A 17,722-nucleotide genomic window follows, 5' to 3' on the forward strand; every position below is an offset into this window, starting at 1 on the left:
AGCCCTCCTAGGGGCTCTTAGTAAGCAGCATGCTTTCATTCAAAGGTGAATTATACATGGTTAATGACAAATATTTCCCAGGCAAGGATACTGGGGTGGGTTGCCATGCCTTTCTCCAGAGGATCTTCCTGACCAGGGATCGAACCTGGTCTCCCACATTTCGGGCAGATTCTTTACCATCTGAGCCATCAGGGAAGTCCAGAGACAAATAAGAAAAATAACAAGGTTATAGTCATCACAAGTCCTCTGAATGTGAAGGATGAGCTGCAGCAGAAAGTCTGCATCACATGGTCAAGCCAACCGAGTGGGAATGTGGTGAGCAGACCCCCTGCCCTGCCCCTGTGCATTTGCAGCTTTTCCTTCTCCTCTGCCTTCTGAAAAGGCTCTTCTGTTCACTTCTACCAGTGACGGAACTCCTAATGGAAGGAGAAAGGCCAGAGGCTAAACTGACCTAGGTGGGAAAGGTCTTAGATAAAGAAGGCAGAAATGGGAGAATGCGGAGCCACTGGGCAAGGGAGAGGAGGGAATGATGGGAGAGAAGGGGACTTGAAGCCAGGGCCCTGCCAAGAGAACTCTGAAAACCAGGTGTGCATGTCTGTTAATTGCTCAGTCCTGTCTTGACTCTCTGCGACCCTATGGACTGTAGCCCACCAGGCTCTTCTGTCCATGGGATTCTTGAGGCAAGAATACTGGAGTGGGGAGCCATTCCCTTCTCCAGGGGTCTTCCCAACCAAGAAAGGGGTCTTCAGAGGAGCCCTGTGTATGCTGTAAGAGGGGACACACCCCATCCCAGCCTCCTCACGAACACCTCTGGATGAACTACCCTGTTTCCACCGCTGCCAAGAGTCTGGTTTGGGAGTTTGCTTTGTGTTTCTGAAGTTACAGCACCCACTCATCTGAGTTCCAGTAAGAAGAGTGGCCTCCCCTGCTACTCCATTTAGGCTTCCAGCGTGGTGGTGGTGGGATCAGTCAGGGTCCTGGGTACGCTGTCCAGACACAGATCACTGCCTTTGGCAGAAAGACGTTTCTTGGGCAGATACTGGGAACTCAGGGCACGTCGGTGGAGATTGGACAGCTCCAAAGGCTGGGCAGCCAAACCCACAGCCGACACTGTACTCGAGGAACGTTGTGCCCTCACCAGGCACTGTGCCTGTCCCTCACTCAAGAGTCAAGTCTTTCAGGGGGGAGTCCCCGACCCCTACTTGGGACCTGGGGCAGGGAAAGGAGCTGGCACCTTTGGATTCTGAGCTAAGAGGCTGGAGGGCTGCACATCCTAGTGAACTACCTCGAAAGATCTGGTGCTATGGTGCTAACAGAAAGAGGCAGGGGCGAATGCTAGACGGACCCACAAAGGAAAAAGAGAAAGCCACTGCGGTAGATTCTATGTCAACATCCCCATTCTAGAGATGAGAAACTGTCACTCAAGTAGTTAAGGGGAACTCTTGGAGTTAGTAAGACGTGTGACTTCAGAACCCATGTCACCACTGTACTTCTCTGGAGTTCTTTATGTTCCCCTGCCGTGAAGAGATGCCCCACGCCCAAGGGAAGAGAAACCCAAGTAAGACGGTAGGTGTTGCAAGAGGGCATCAGAGGGCAGACACACTGAAACCATACTCACAGAAAACTAGTCAATCTAATCACACTAGGACCACAGCCTTGTCTAACTCAATGAAACTAAGCCATGCCCATGGGGCAACCCAAGACGGGCGGGTCATGGTGGAGAGATCTGACAGAATGTGGTCCACTGGAGAAGGGAATGGCAAACCACTTCAGTATTCTTGCCTTGAGAACCCCATGAACAGTATGAAAAGGCAAAATGATAGGATACTGAAAGAAGAACTCCCCGGGTCAGTAGGTGCCCAATATGCTACTGGAGATCAGTGGAGAAATAACTCCAGAAAGAATGAAGGGATGGAGGCAAAGCAAAAACAATACCCAGCTGTGGATGTGACTGGTGATAGAAGCAAGGTCTGATGCTGTAAAGAGCAATATTGCATAGGAACCTGGAATGTCAGGTCCATGAATCAAGGCAAATTGGAAGTGGTCAAACAAGAGACGGCAAGAGTGAATGTCGACATTCTAGGAATCAGTGAACTGAAATGGACTGGAATGGGTGAATTTAACTCAGATGACCATTATATCTACTACTGTGGGCAGGAATCCCTCAGAAGAAATGGAGTAGCCATCATGGTCAACAAAAGAGTCCGAAATGCAGTACTTGGATGCAATCTCAAAAACGACAGAATGATTTCTGTTAGTTTCCAAGGCAAACCATTCAATATCACAGTAATCCAAGTCTATGCCCCAACCAGTAACGCTGAAGAAGCTGAAGTTGAACGGTGCTATGAAGACCTACAAGACCTTCTAGAACTAACACCCAAAAAAGATGTCCTTTTCATGATAGGGGACTGGAATGCAAAAGTAGGAAGTCAAGAAACACCTGGAGTAACAGGCAAATTTGGCCTTGGAATACGGAATGAAGCAGGGCAAAGACTAATAGAGTTTTGCCAAGAAAATGCACTGGTCGTAGCAAACACCCTCTTCCAACAACACAAGAGAAGACTCTACACATGGACATCACCAGATGGTCAACACTGAAATCAGATTGATTATATTCTTTGCAGCCAAAGATGGAGAAGCTCTATACAGTCAGCAAAAACAAGACCAGGAGCTGACTGTGGCTCAGATCATGAACTCCTTATTGCCAAATTCAGACTTAAATTGAAGAAAGTAGGGAAAACCACTAGACCATTCAGGTATGACCTAAATCAAATCCCTTATGATTATTCAGTGGAAGTGAGAAATAGATTTAAGGGCCTAGATCTGATAGAGTGCCTGATGAACTATGGAATGAGGTTCGTGACATTGTACAGGAGACAGGGATCAAGACCATCCCCATGGAAAAGAAATGCAAAAAAGCAAAATGGCTGTCTGGGGAGGCCTTACAAATAGCTGTGAAAAGAAGAGAAGTGAAAAGCAAAGGAGAAAAGGAAAGATATAAGCATCTGAATGCAGAGTTCCAAAGAATAGCAAGAAGAGATAAGAAAGCCTTCTTCAGCGATCAATGCAAAGAAATAGAGGAAAACAACAGAATGGGAAAGACTAGAGATCTCTTCAAGAAAATTAGAGATACCAAGGGAACATTTCATGCAAAGATGGGCTCGATAAAGGACAGAAATGGTATGGACCTAACAGAAGCAGAAGATATTAAGAAGAGATGGCAAGAATACACAGAAGAACTGTACAAAAAAGATCTTCACAACCCAGATAATCATGATGGTGTGATCACTGACCTAGAGCCAGACATCCTGGAATGTGAAGTCAAGTGGGCCTTAGAAAGTATCACTACGAACAAAGCTAGTGGAGGTGATGGAATTCCAGTTGAGCTATTTCAAATCCTGAAAGATGATGCTGTGAAAGTGCTGCACTCTATATGCCAGCAAATTTGGAAAACTCAGCAGTGGCCACAGGACTAGAAAAGGTCAGTTTTCATTTGATTCCCAAAGAAAGGCAATGCCAAAGAATGCTCAAACTACCGCACAATTGCACTCATCTCACATGCTAGTAAAGTAATGCTCAAAATTCTCCAAGCCAGGCCTCAGCAGTACGTGAACCGTGAACTTCCAGATCTTCAAGCTGGTTTTAGAAAAGGCAGAAGAACCAGAGATCAAATTGCCAACATCCGCTGGATCATGGAAAAAGCAAGAGAGTTCCAGAAAAGCATCTATTTCTGCTTTATTGACTTTGCCAAAGCCTTTGACTGTGTGGATCACAATAAACTGGAAAATTCTGAAAGAGATGGGAATACCAGACTACCTGACCTGCCTCTTGAGAAATCTGTATGCAGGTCAGGAAGCAACAGTTAGAACTGGACAAGGAACAACAGACTGGTTCCAAATAGGAAAAGGAGTACGTCAAGGCTGTATATTGTCACCCTGCTTATTTAACTTCTATGCAGAGTACATCATGAGAAATGCTGGACTGGAAGAAACATAAGCTGGAATCAAGATTGCCAGGAGAAATATCAATAACCTCGGATATGCAGATGACACCACCCTTATGGCAGAAAGTGAAGAGGAACTCAAAAGCCTCTTGATGAAAGTGAAAGTGGAGAGTGAAAAAGTTGGCTTAAAGCTCAACATTCAGAAAACAAAGATCATGGCATCCGGTCCCATCACTTCATGGGAAATAGATAGGGAAACAGTGGAAACAGTGTCAGACTTAATTTTTTGGGGCTCCAAAACCACTGCAGATGGTGACTGTAGCCATGAAATTAAAGACGCTTACTTCTTGCAAGGAAAGTTATGACCAACCTAGATAGCATATTGAAAAGCAGAGACATTACTTTGCCAACAAAGGTCCGTCTAGTCAAGGCTATGGTTTTTCCTGTGGTCATGTATGGATGTGAGAGTTGGACTGTGAAGAAGGCTGAGCACCAAAGAATTGATGCTTTTGAACTGTGGTGTTGGAGAAGACTCTTGAGAGTCCCTTGGACTGCAAGGAGATCCAACCAGTCCATTCTGAAGGAGATCAGCTCTGGGATTTCTTTGGAAGGGATGATGCTGAAGCTGAAACTCCAGTACTTTGGTCACCTCATGTGAAGAGTTGACTCATTGGAAAAGACTCTGATGCTGAGAGGGATTGGGGGCAGGAGGAGAAGGGGTCGACAGGATGAGATGGCTGGATGGCATCACTGACTCAATGGATGTGAGTCTGAGTGAACTCTGGGAGTTGGTGATGGACAGGGAGGCCTGGCGTGCTGCGATTCATGGGGTCGCAAAGAGTCGGACATGACTGAGAGACTGAACTGAACTGAACTGAATCCTTACAGAAAATGTGAATTTAGCGAATCCTAGGGAAGGAGAAGGCAATGGCACTGCACTCCAGTACTCTTGCCTGGAAAATCCCATGGACGGAGGAGCCTGGTAGGTTGCAGTCCATGGGGTTGCAAAGAGTCGGACACGACTGAGCGACTTCACTTTTACTTTTCACTTTCATACATTGGAGAAGGAAATGGAAACCCACTCCAGTGTTCTTGCCTGGAGAATCCCAGGGACAGGGGAGCCTGGTGGGCTGCCGTCTGTGGGGTCGCACAGAGTCAGACATGACTGAAGTGACTTAGCAGCAGCAGCAGGGAAGGAGAAAGGGAAATGATTTGCCAGTGTCTGGCACATACTGAACACAATAAAATTTGGGGGAATGGATGAAAGAAGGGAATTGGGAAGCAAAGAAGTCATTGATATGTGATGAGGGTTTACCATCGCATGGGGTGGGTTTATCTCAAAGCAGACCTGAGTGATCCAGCTTCCCCAATCCTTGCTGCTGCTGCTGCTAAGTCGCTTCAGTCTTGTCCGACTCTGTGCGATCCCATAGACGGCAGCCCACCAGGCTCCCCCGTCACTGGGATTTTCCAGCCAAGAACACTGGAGTGGGTTGCCATTTCCTTCTCCAATGCATGAAAGTGAAAAGTGAAAGTGAAGTCGCTTAGTCGTGTCCGACTCTTCGCAACCCCATGGACTGCAGCCTACCAGGCTCCTCCGCCCATGGCATTTTCCAGGCAAGAGTACTGGAGTGGGTTGCCATTGCCTTCCTTACTCTTCCCCAATCCCTTCCCAAATCACTTGGTTCCGGCTTTACCAACCATCGAGAACTTTTTAGACACTCCCTTGGCCAAGCGCCTGGCTGAGAATTGCGCTGTCACTTGCGACCAGCTCCCTGGGCCGTAGGACAAAGGGCGCAGGCCCGGGCGAAGCGGCGACTCGGGAAGACTGAACTGGAGGGGGCGGGGGCGGGGGAGGCGTGGAGGAGGCGGAGGCCGGCGGTCAGCTCCGCTCCAATTTGTTTGCCATGTCCCGGCAGGCGAAAGACGACTTTCTGCGACACTACACAGTCTCCGACCCCCGGACCCACCCCAAGGGCTACACTGAATACAAAGTGACGGCGCAGGTGAGGTGGGGCCCAGCAGGAACTTTACCCTTTTAACAAGAGCGGTGCCGTGTTTTACTTTAAGGCAAGACGCTGCTGGAGGCTCCCATTTTAGACGACAGAATGGATTTCCCCTTTAAGGGGGGGGGGGGGGGGGGCGGTTAACCGGCCTTAGTTTACTTCTTTAGCCATCAAGGGGCGGGGCCACAGGAGGGCTCTGCTCTTTTAAAAGGGCGTGCCGGCAGTTCCCAGACTGCGAGGTGTGTCCACGCCCAATGCGTGGCACCTTGGCGTCAGGCTGTGAATTTCTTTAAATTAACTTGAAAACTGGCTCACCCCAAATATTGATTAGGTCTCCAGTCTCTTGGAGTAAGTTTTGTCTGTTGGTTTGTTTGATATTTATATGAAAACTCTTTAAGTAGTTGAATTACTTTATAAATTTTTTCAAAAAATTATGCCTGTGACTAAAAATTCATACACTTGTAAAGATATAAAGGAATAAGTCTCTTCACAGTCACAGCAGGAAGTCAGTAGATAAAAGACGAAAGTTGGTATATGAAGTAATAACGTTATAAGTGTATAGAGACAGGATATCATGAAAGGAATTAAAAATAGAAACAGTATAATATTATCTGTAGAATGACATACAAGAACTAATTGGGGAAGATTTTTCACTGTAAATTTTTTTGTATTTTTACAATTTTGAAGTAGGCAACTATTAAACAGGTGCATTAATAACTGTTAAAGCAGAAATGTAAAGGCTTCCAAAATGATTTAAACGCAGAATCCTAGATGTTTAAAATGGTCTTTCCTCAAATCTTTTGTGTCATTCCTGTATCAAAAAAATGCAAATATTAAAAAAAATTTACAAAATGAAAATAAAAAGATAATCCCAAGACAAATGTCATATGGTATATCACTTATATCTGGAATCTAAAACAATTATACAAGTCAACTTATTTTAAAATGAACAGACTCACAGACAATAAACTTATGGTTACCATAAGGGAAAGGGAGGTGGGGAATAAATTAGGAGTTTGGAATTAGCAGATACAAACTACTGTATATAAAATAGATTAGGGCTTCCCTGGTGGTCTAGTGGTTAAGAATCTGCCTGCCAAAGCAGAGGACGAGTTCGATCCCTGGTCTGGGAACATGCCACATGTCGCAAAGCAGCTGCTAGTGCTCCACAACTACTGAGCCTGTGTGCCCTAGAGACCATGCTCTGCAATGAAAGAAGCCACCACAAGAAGAAGCCTGTGCACTGCAACTAGAGAGTAACCCCCACTCCCCAAAACTAGAAAATCTGCACCCAGCAATGAAGACCCAGCGCAACCAACAATAAATAAATAAATCTTAAAAAAAAAAAAAAGGATGAGCAACAAGGCCCTACTGTATAGCACAGGGAACTATATCTTTCTTTCTTTTTTTGCCTCACCCCCAGGCATATGGGGTCTTAGATCCCTGATCAGGGATCAAACCCATGCCCTTTGCAATAGAAGCCTGGCATCTTAACCACTGGACTGCCAGGAAAGTCCCTATAGTTGATATCTTGTAATAAGAAGAAGTATTAGTCACTCAGTAGTGTCCGACCCATTGTTACTTCATGGACTATAGTCTGCCAAGCTCCCCTGTCCGTGGAATTCTCCAGGCAAGAATACTGAAATGGGCTGCCATTTCATTCTCCAGGGATCTTCCCCAGCCAGGGATCAAGCCTAGGTCTCCTGCATTGCAGGCAGATTCTTTACTGTCTGAGCCACCAGGATCCCATCTTGTAATAAACTAATAAACTATAATGGAAAAAAAAAAAACTATAATGGAAAAGAATCTGAAAAAGATTATGTATGTGTATACACCTGAATATTGTAAATCAGCTATCTCAGTTCAGTTAAACTCTTCGCGACCCCATGGACTGCAGCATGCCAGGCTTCCCTGTCCATTACCAGCTCCTGGAACCTACTCAAACTCATGTCCATCAAGTCGGTGATGCCATCCAACCATCTTATCCTCTGTTGTCACCTTCTCCCACATTCAGTCTTTCCCAGCATCCGGGTCTTTTCCAATGAATCAGTTCTTCACATCAGGTGGCCAAAGTATTAGAGTTTCAGCTTCAGCATGAGTCCTTCCAATGAATATTCAGGACTGATTTCCTTTAGGATTGACTGGTTGAATCTCCTTGCAGTCCAAGGGACTCTCAAGAATCTTCTCCAATACCACAGTTCAAAAATAAGTTCAAAATCAAAGTAAGAGTTGAAAAAAAGAGAGTACCTGGGCATTGCTGGGTCATTTGCTGGGTATATGTGTAACTTTTCCTAGCAATCGCCAGTTTTCCAAAGTAGTTGTACCATTGTATACTCTCATTCTCACCACCACTTGATATCACCAGCATCTTTAATTTTAGCCATTCTTGGTGGGTGTGTAGTATTTCACTGGGATCTTAAAATTGGCATTTCTCTTAGGACTAAAGAGCATATTTTCATTATCTTTCTGGCCGTTCAAACATCATCTTTTGTGGGAGTTGCCTGTTCAAGTATTTTGTCCATTTTGTAAAGTTGGGTTGTTTGTCTTTTTGATATTAATTTATAGAATGTTCTTTTTTTTTTTTTTTACTATTTTCTATACTTTGTTTCCAATAATCCTTACATGAACTACAAGATTTCCCCTTCTTGTTTGTTTTTATATTAATTTTATTGAAGTATAGTTGATTTACAATGTTGTGTTAGTTTCAGGTGTACAGCAAAGTGATTCAGCTACACAGATACATATATTCTTTTTTAGGGTCTTTTCTCTTATAGTTTATCACAGAATATTGAGTAGAATTCTCTGTGCTATACAGTATGTCCTTGTTGGTTATCTGTCTTATATGCAGCAGTGCGTGTGTGTTCATCCTAAGCTCCTGATTTATTCCCCCATTTCCCCTTGGGTAACCATAAGTTTGTTTTCCATATCTGTTAGTCTATTTCTGTTTTGTAAATAAGTTCATTTGCAACTTTAAAAAAAAATTAGATTCCACATATGAGTGATGTCATATAATATTTGTCTTTCTCTGACTTACTTCACTTGGTATGATAATCTCTAGGTTCACCCATGTGACTGCAAATGGCATTATTGCATTCTTTTTTATAGCTGAGTAATATTCTGTGTATATATATGTACCTATAGGGGTACTTTTGGCTTCCCTGGTGGCTTAGTAGTAAGGAATCCTGCCAATGCAGGAGATATGGGTTCAATCGCTGGGTTGGGAACATCCCTTGGGGAAGGAAATAGCAACCCACTACAGTATTCTTGCCTGGGAAATCCCATGGGCAGAGAAGCCTGTGGGTTACAGTCCATGGGGTTGCTAAGAGTCAGACACGACTGAGTGACTAAGCACGCACATGGGAGTTATATATATATTGTGGAAAGGAGTCCTTTGTCAGGTATATATTCCTCAATGGTTTTTCAATATAGTTTATTTTACCCAAAATATTTTAGGCAAGCCTGTAGTGAAAAGCAAAGGCCAGGGTTTCAATGCTAGCAGTCCCCCGACAGGTCAGGAGCCCTCTCTAAGCCTCCATTTCCTCATCTCCTAAATGGGCATGTGAATCATAGGTGCCTCCCTGGGATGTAGAATAATGAATTGGAGATGTTTGGAAACTGTCAGAGCTACTTCAAGCTGTAGGGTGTTGTTTTTTAATTCTTATGAGCATGCCCTAATGAAAATGGAGTCTTTTTTCCATCTCAGACACCAGTCTGCTCTTCACAACCCCAATGAGGTTTCTTCTGTGTCCAAGAGTGTTCACTTCCGTGTCCAGGAGTGTTCACCCACAGCAGCTTCCTCCTTGAACGGAGGGGTGGCTCCTGGGACAGAACCTCTTCTTGAGAGAACTTGGAGGTCTTTGGTTTCAGAAAGAGATGCAGGGGCTTACCCTCTGAAGGAAGTGAGATAAAAGCCGGGTTGAGGATGGAGCCCTCTAGATGGGCCTTTAGGGCTCCCCCCATTTTGAGACTGGCTGGGACCTGGGACCCTGTACTGGCGTACTTACACTTGCCCCTAGACAAACAGAATACAAAGAAACTATTAGGACTTCCCTGGTGGTCCAGCTGCTAAGACTCCACACTCCCAGTGCAGGGGGCCAGGTTCGATCCCTGATCAGGGATTTGGGTCCCACGTGCAGCAACTAAGAATCCGCACGCCACAACTAAAGGATTCCGTGTTCTGCAGCTAAGGCCTGGAGCAGCCAAGTAAATACTCACGTAAATAGAGAGTGTGCATCAGCCGCTCCGTCATGTCCAACTCTGCGTCCTCATGGACTGTGGCCCGCCAGGCTCCTCTGTCCATGGGATTCTCCAGGCAAGAATACTGGAGTGGATAGCCATTCCCTTCTCCAGGGGATCCTCCCGAGCCAGGGACCAAACCCGGGTCTCCTGCATTGCAGGCAGATTCTTTCTTATCTGTGCCACCAGGGAAGCCCAAATAGTTAGATAGATATTTTTTAAAAAGAAAAAGAAGCTATAAGGGACTCAAAATAACTGCCTGCATGCTAAGTCTAAGCAATTGTGAACCATGAGATACAATAAGGCCGTAAACCTACTGCCACTTCAGAGGTGCCTGGCGCAAAAGCAGGGTGCTGTGCATGGTGCCTGCACACCGCACCACCAAGGGGATGAGCTGATCACTCAAGCCACCCCTCGGGCCCTAACCATTTAAGGAACCAGCTAGCCCTCCTCGGAGGGAGTGCTTAAGGGTCCCTGTCGCTTGTTTCCCATCCCTTGTGCTGCATCTGGGTCCCATTAACGCCTTGCCCGATTTTCTCGGCCAGCCTCATCAGTTTCTGTTGATTAAAGAGTCCAAGGACCCAGGTCGGTAACAGTTTGACAGATGAAGAAACTAAGGTACATGGTACAAAAACTGCTTAAAGTTATACTCAGGGCCTTAAACCAGGACCCCTTGATACCACTGGCTGAAGGGCTCTGCTCTTCTGAAGGGGGCTGGGAGCTAGCTGGGCCATCTTTTACAGGGGATGGATGTCGGTCTCACTGGTTTTTGCCTTTCTTCCTCAGTTCATCTCAAAGAGGGACCCGGAGGATGTCAAAGAGGTGAGCCTCATAGGAGGAAGGGACCATCTCCTGATTCCAGATCCAAAACCAGTGCAGGGACACTGGTAACTGCACAGGAGACCAGCCCCCCTCTCTCCCTGGAAGGAGGGGCTGCTGTGCCCTAACGCGCACACAGCCTGGAGCCGGGCTGGGGCTGGCGAAGCCGAATCCCACCACTGCTCAGCCCAGTCAAGTCACGTGTCCCTCTTAGGTGGTGGTCTGGAAGCGGTACAGTGACTTTCGAAAGCTGCACGGAGACCTGGCCTACACCCACCGCAACCTCTTCCGCCGCCTCGAGGAGTTCCCAGCCTTCCCCCGCGGCCAGGTGTTTGGTGAGTCTTGATTCAGGCATTCAGGCCAAAGATGGAGAGAGCATTGGGCAAAGGGGACACTTGCTGCTAAGGGCTGGATGGAAGGGGTCTGAAACTCCTGGCAAAGATGTGTTTCAGACCACTGGAAGGGCCCTTGTGTGTGTGTGTGCTAAGTCACTTCAGTTGTATCCGACTCTTTGTGACCTCATAGACTGCAGCCCACCAGGCTCCTCTGTCCATGGGATTCTCCAGACAAGAATACTGGAGTGGGTTGCCATGCCCTCCTCCAGGGGACCTTCCTGACCCAGGGATCATTAGAGACCGTCTCATTTTACACATGGGGAAATGGTTCTGCCCTTTTTGTGTGTTGAGCCCTTTAATATTAATTCCTGTCCTCATTAGCCCCATTTTCAAGATGAGGAAACTGAGGCTCAGGATGAAGGGGCTTGAGCCAGAACTCCAAGCCACAACCTGGTGTTTCTTCTAGATCTGCACTTGTCTAGAAAGAGCAGCCATGAACCACCTATGGCTGAGGAGCACCAGAAATGTGGCTAGTCTGGACTGAGATGTGTTTATGGGTCAAATACACTGAAAAAACAATGTAAACTATCTCAATAGTTGAATATTGATTATATATTCAAATGAGACTATTTTGGATATACTGGGTTAAACAGAATATGTAATTAAAATTTAATCTGTCTCTTTTTTTTTTTTTAAATGCAGCTCCTAGAAAATTGTAAATTACATATGAGGCTTATATTATATTTCTCCCAGACGGGGCTGGTCTGTTACTTGTGTCTCTGGACTCACAGGAGATGTTCTTGTATAGCAAGGTGAAAGGTCCTCGCTAGCAAATTATGCCAGGCAGTGGGATAACTCCCCCTGGCAGCACGATAACTAGCCCAGAGTTAAATAACTCTGCATGATGCCTGGAACCGAGCAGAGAAGCTGTAAACACGGGGCTACTTTCTGTGTGACCTTGGGCAAGTCACTTCCCCGCTCTGAGTCTTACTTTCCTCCCTAATACATCGAAACCATCTGAAATTATTTGTTTCTTGTTGGTTGCCTGCTTCCCCCTGTCTGGGATGTAATAACCACGAGGGCAGAGACCTCGCTTCGCTCAATACTCATCCGGTAAATGGATGAATAGGGAGATAGGTCCCTCCTTGTGAGACCCTTGCCCCAGGCAGAGCCAAGGTGGATTTCTGGGAGAATGGGGTGGGGGCCAGGGGGCTGCTCAGATCCTCTCAGGCAGGACCAGGAAAAGTGGCCAGTGGGTCACTGTTGTCTCCTTGTCCCTTGTCCTGGTGGGTGCAGGCCGGTTTGAAGCCTCGGTGATTGAGGAGCGGCGAAAGGGGGCCGAGGACTTGCTTCGCTTCACTGTGCACATCCCCGCGCTCAACAACAGCCCCCAGCTCAAGGAGTTCTTCCGGGTATGTGCGCCTGCTCTTCCCTGGTCCTCAGCACCTGGGAAGCCTGCCTGCCCACAGGCTGTCCCTGTGACTCCCCCGGCTGGTCTTTCTCTCGTGCAGGGTGGGGAGGTGACACGGCCCTCCGAGGTGTCCGGAGACCTGCACATCCTGCCCCCGCCTCTGATTCCCACACCACCGCCCGACGAGCCCCGGGTCCAGCCTCATGAGACTTGGTTGCCCCAGCCGCTTCCTGCAGAGAGAAGGGGCCTTGAGGAGTTGGAGGTGCCAGGTATGTGGAGCAGGAGAGCGAGCCAGGGCTGGAGGGTCCAGAGCCTGTCTGTATGGGGAGTGGGAACCACTCCTTCCTCAATGAAAAGCCTTTCCTGCCTCCTCTACCACTATCCTGCTGAGGAACTCTGCCCAGGTCATTTTCCTTCTCAGGGCTATAGTTTGTTAATCTGTAAAATGGGCACAAACTTTAAGAATGGAATTGTCTATGCCCGTGGTTGCTGCAAGGCTTCAGTGAGTGGGTAACGATATTTTGAAAGCTGGGAGATAATAATAAAAGCAGGCATGAATGTCACCAATGATCTATTCCTCAGCGGACCCGCCACCATCCAGCCCTGCTCAGGAGGCCTTGGATCTCCTCTTTAACTGTGGGAGCACCGAGGAGGCATCCAGTTCCCCTGCCCGAGGCCCCCTCACCGAGGCTGAGCTTGCCTTGTTTGACCCCTTCTCCAAGGAAGGTAACAAGTTGGGACGAGTGGGGTCAGGGTAGGGTGAGGGGGTGGAGCTGGGCAGGAGGTCCCTACCATAGGGAGGCATAGCCACCAGCTGCACCCTGCCTGTGTAAATCTGAGAAAGGCGCCCCCTGTGGGCGAAAGGTGGCTTTGATAATTAGAAGCAGTGCCCCTTCCCAAGGAAGGTGTTGGAGAAGACTCTTGAGAGTGCCTTGGACAGCAAGGAGATCAAACCAGTCAGTCCTCAAGGAAATCAGTCCTGAATATTCATTGGAAGGACTGATGCTGAAGCTGAAACTCCAAAACTTTGGCCACCTGATGCGAAGAACTGACTCATTTGAAAAGACCCTGATGCTGGGAAAGATTGAAGGCAGGAGGAGAAGGGGACCACAGAGGATAAGATGGTTGGATGGCATCACTGACGCTATGGACATGAGTTTGAGTAGGCTCTGGGAGTTGGTGATAGACAGGGAAGCCTGGTGTGGTGCAGTCCATGGGGTCGCAAAGAGTCAGACATGACTGAGCAGCTGAACTGAACTGCACCCTTCCCAGGTGCTGTTGCTGCCCTGGCCAGCTGGGTACTCCAGCACAGTGAGCAACTGTAGTGGAAGTGAGCCGCTTCCCACCATGGATCCTCTCCCTGAGAACGCTTTGGAACCAGCAGGGTGTCACACTGCCCTGGGAGGGTCTGACTTCTTTCGCTCGAAGCTCAAGGTGAAGGTTTCCTAGCTGGCTCAGGGTCTGGCTGTAGATCCTGAAGGCTATAGATCCTGTCAGTGAAGGGCAGTGAGGTCTGGGTTCCAAGGACAGCAGAGGAAGCCCCTGGGGCAGCCTCTGGCGTGTGAGGGCACCAGACGTGGAAGGGCCCCACATGGAGGCCCTGGTCCTGAGCTCCTTGTCAGATCACGAGCTTGACAATCCCTGGCTCTGAGACTCAGAATCTTTTCATTTTAAAATTCTCTGAGTTTATGCTGCTACTGCAGCTAGGGTGTTGAAGTGGTTGACGGCACTTCGGGTCGTCATGACACAGTTTCATTTTGGCTTCCGTAGCTGTCTCTTTCAGCCTGTTTTGTTGGCTTCCCTTCTCTACCCTTTGGTGACCTCTTGGGCAGGCCCTTAGCTTTCTGATTGTCTCTGGCACTTGAGTTCTCTCACTCTGAGGTCCGATCCAAATCAGGACCTCAGTCTTGCATCCAGTTTTCAGCCTTACCCTGCACCCCCTACCCCCGCAACTCGGGCCTGATTGGTGGCTGGGCCCCCGGCCATGGTAACCAGGGTGTGAGGAATGTCCTTTGGAGGAGAAAGGCAGGGGTGATGTCGCCATGGCTGATGAACCCGGTTACAGAGAGGCAGGATCCAGGCACTCTGCCTGGCCCCAGCCAAGCTTCCTGGGATGCCCAGTGCCCAGGTACTTGGGCAAGAGCCTGGAAAGACTCTTCAAAGGCAGCTCCCATAAGATGTTCCCTCGGCCCATGAAAAAACTCCTAAATCCTCGTCCCCACCAAGCTGGAGGGGTACTTTGCTCAGATGCTGCCTTCTGTCCTTGCCCCACTTTGTGGGTTCGTCCAGCCAAACTTTTACCATCAGAATTCTCCAGGTGAGGGGCTGGCACTCATCTCTCTCTCTCTTCATCAAATATACCAGCCTCTTGAACTCAAGTACTAGGGTGTTCCAAGATCTCTTCTGTCTTCTGCTTCATGAGCAACACAGGAAGGGCTGTAGTCCAACTGGAAAGTGAAATGTCACCTTACCTTCCTATAAGGCCCCTGGTCTCCACATGGGGTCCCTCTGGTGGGGCTCTAGAGAGGCCCACCCTTCCCTCTCCAGGCCAGTGATGTGCAGTGGTGGTTCCTAGTCCTGCACCTTCCCTTTAAAGGCTTTTTCATCCAAGGTTCACTAGATCGCTAGCCTTCTTTTGTGGAATCTACAGAGGGAATCTTTGACGATCTCCTTGCCAGTCCTAGAGGATATATGAGCCCTTCTCTCTGGAATGTGTGAATATATTCCACCCATTTCTTCCCATTTGGGGCCTCAGCTGAAATTGAAAGACTTTAAAAAGCCTGGAGGTTCACTGGATCCATTATTCTAAGATTCCAAAGCTTGGAGCATTTCTACCCTTGACCTGGCATGCTTGGCCTAGAATCCTTCAATTAAACTTTGTGAAGGAAATTCTTGGATTTGTTGTAGTCGGGAGGGGAGTAGAACCAGTGACTCGGAGTTTGCAAATTAATGTTAATGATGACTCAGTGGTAAAATGTTAATAATGACTCACCTGCAATGCAGGAGACACAGGACCCCTGGATTCGATCCCTGGGTTGGGAAGATCCCCTGGAGTAGGAAATGGCAACCCACTTCAGTATTCTTGCCTGGAAAATCCCATGGACAGAGGAGCCTGGCGGGCTACAGTCCATGGGGTCTCAAAAGAGTCAGACACAACTGAGCATGCATGCATACAAAGAGTTAGGCTACGTTGTACACCTGAAACTTACATAATATCGTAAATCAACTATATCTCATTATAAACAAAGAATTAGGGAAGTAAGACTGTTTTTACAAAAGCACACAAACTCCACCAACCAAATAGATCGTGGCTGGTGTGCTCTGCACAAGTGGCATTTGGATTGCTCAGGCACTGAGAAACCCAGGACGGGTTGGTGGGCCAGAGAGGTCTGGGGTTGGGCAGCAAGCCCAGGGCAAAAGAGGGCCCGTCTGACCTGAGTCCTCCACATCTGATGACAGAAGGTGCAGGACCCAGTCCTACCCACATAGGGGAGCTGGCAGCGTTGGAGGCAGGATCTGGAAGGCCGGACCAGGAACCCTGGGAGCCAGGTGGACAAGCAGAGGAGGACGACGAGGAAGGAGAGCCCGCCCCTGCCTATCTGAGCCAAGCCACAGAACTCATCACCCAGGCCCTACGGGACGAGAAGGCAGGCGCCTACCCTGCTGCTTTGCAGGGCTACCGGGACGGCGTGCACATCCTGCTCCAGGGAGTTCCTGGTGAGCAAGACTGGAGGCTAGAGGGTCAGGCCTGGGATCCTGGATGGTACAGTGAAGGGAAAGGAAAGTGAAAAACAAGGATCACAATTGCTCCTCACTGACCAATTGTGTAACCTTGGGCTGCTGCTTTATCTCTTGTGGCCTCAGTTTTCTTATTTGTAAAATGGGGAGCATATATCTGACTCCCAAGGAACAGGGAAAGACATGTGGTGATGCTCTGTGGACAGTAAGGAGCTAGACCAAGGGTTCTAAATCCAGGTACCCACTGAGCCATTCTGTCTTCTCAGGTGACCCATCACCTGCCCGCCGAGAGGGTGTGAAGAAGAAGGCGGCCGAGTACCTGAAGCGGGCAGAGGAAATCCTGCACCTGCATCTGTCCTAACTCCCACCCCGAGATGGGAGTGGACCTGTTCCCAGGACTCTGGCTCCAGCACTGCCAGCCACCCTCTTCTCTCCCTGGTGCCTGATCTCCTGGTCCTGTAACTGGCTCTTTCTGTATGTAACTGGACCAGGAATGAGAAAAATAATGAGTTCTCAGCTCCCTGAAAACACCTGCCACCTTGGAATCAGGGACTCACATGTCTGATCCTGACTGTCTCTATCTTGATATGGGAGGCTGCAGCTCTGGTCCGTAAGCCATCTGTTTATCCATCTAGAACAGGGGTCTGCAAACTACCGCCCACAGCCGGATATGCCCCACTGCCTTTTTTTGTAAGGCCCATGAACTAGAAGAGTTTTTACTTTTTTTTAATAGTTGAAAAAATCCAAAATAATAATATTCTGTGACAGGTGAAAATTATAATGAAATTTAAGTATCTAAAAAATAAAAGTTTATTGGAACGCAACCAGGCTTTTTCATTTAGTGTTGTCGACCGTTGCTTTCTCACTACACCGGCAAGGCTGAGTGAGTGGTTGTGACCTGTAAATCCAAGAGTATCTACTGTTTTGTAGATACTGTCTTTGTAGTATCTACTGTCTTTGTAGAAAAAGTTTGCTGACCCCTGATCTAGAAGACAGGGAGAAGAGTCCTCAAGGGAACAGAAAAGAACGGCAGTAAGGCCGACTGAGTCAGGTTATCGGGTAAAGAGGAACCAAAGCGGGTCTCCCCACTTGGGTCGGGTGGTTCAGAGCTAAACAATGATGGGATTAGAGGGAGGGAGCCCGGGAAGGCGTGGCTCCACACTTGCCCCGCCTCTCCTGCAAAGCGATTGGTTGCGGAAGGGAACTATAAAGTGGTGCATCATGGGAGTGGTCCGAC

General features: G+C 47.9%; 1 protein-coding gene across 2 annotated transcripts; it reads left to right on the plus strand.

Annotated features, from left to right (window-relative positions):
* The first annotated feature begins 5,802 nt into the window (after window positions 1–5,802).
* SNX15 (sorting nexin 15) lies at window positions 5,803–17,309 on the plus strand. Of its 2 annotated transcripts, NM_001075330.2 has the most exons (8): window positions 5,803–5,946; window positions 10,969–11,004; window positions 11,216–11,336; window positions 12,633–12,748; window positions 12,848–13,016; window positions 13,330–13,473; window positions 16,207–16,464; window positions 16,752–17,309. In NM_001075330.2, the coding sequence occupies exons 1-8, from the start codon at window positions 5,848–5,850 to the stop codon at window positions 16,844–16,846; spliced, it is 1,038 nt and encodes a 345-aa protein (NP_001068798.1). In that variant the 5' UTR covers window positions 5,803–5,847; the 3' UTR covers window positions 16,847–17,309. The 2 variants fall into 2 exon arrangements, with proteins under 2 accessions (NP_001068798.1, XP_059738797.1); XM_059882814.1 differs by lacking the exon at window positions 10,969–11,004 and having other exon boundaries at window positions 5,818–5,946.
* The last annotated feature ends 413 nt before the right edge of the window (window positions 17,310–17,722 follow it).

This window comes from Bos taurus, chromosome 29, assembly GCF_002263795.3.
Source record: "Bos taurus isolate L1 Dominette 01449 registration number 42190680 breed Hereford chromosome 29, ARS-UCD2.0, whole genome shotgun sequence".
Lineage (NCBI taxonomy): Eukaryota > Metazoa > Chordata > Mammalia > Artiodactyla > Bovidae > Bos > Bos taurus.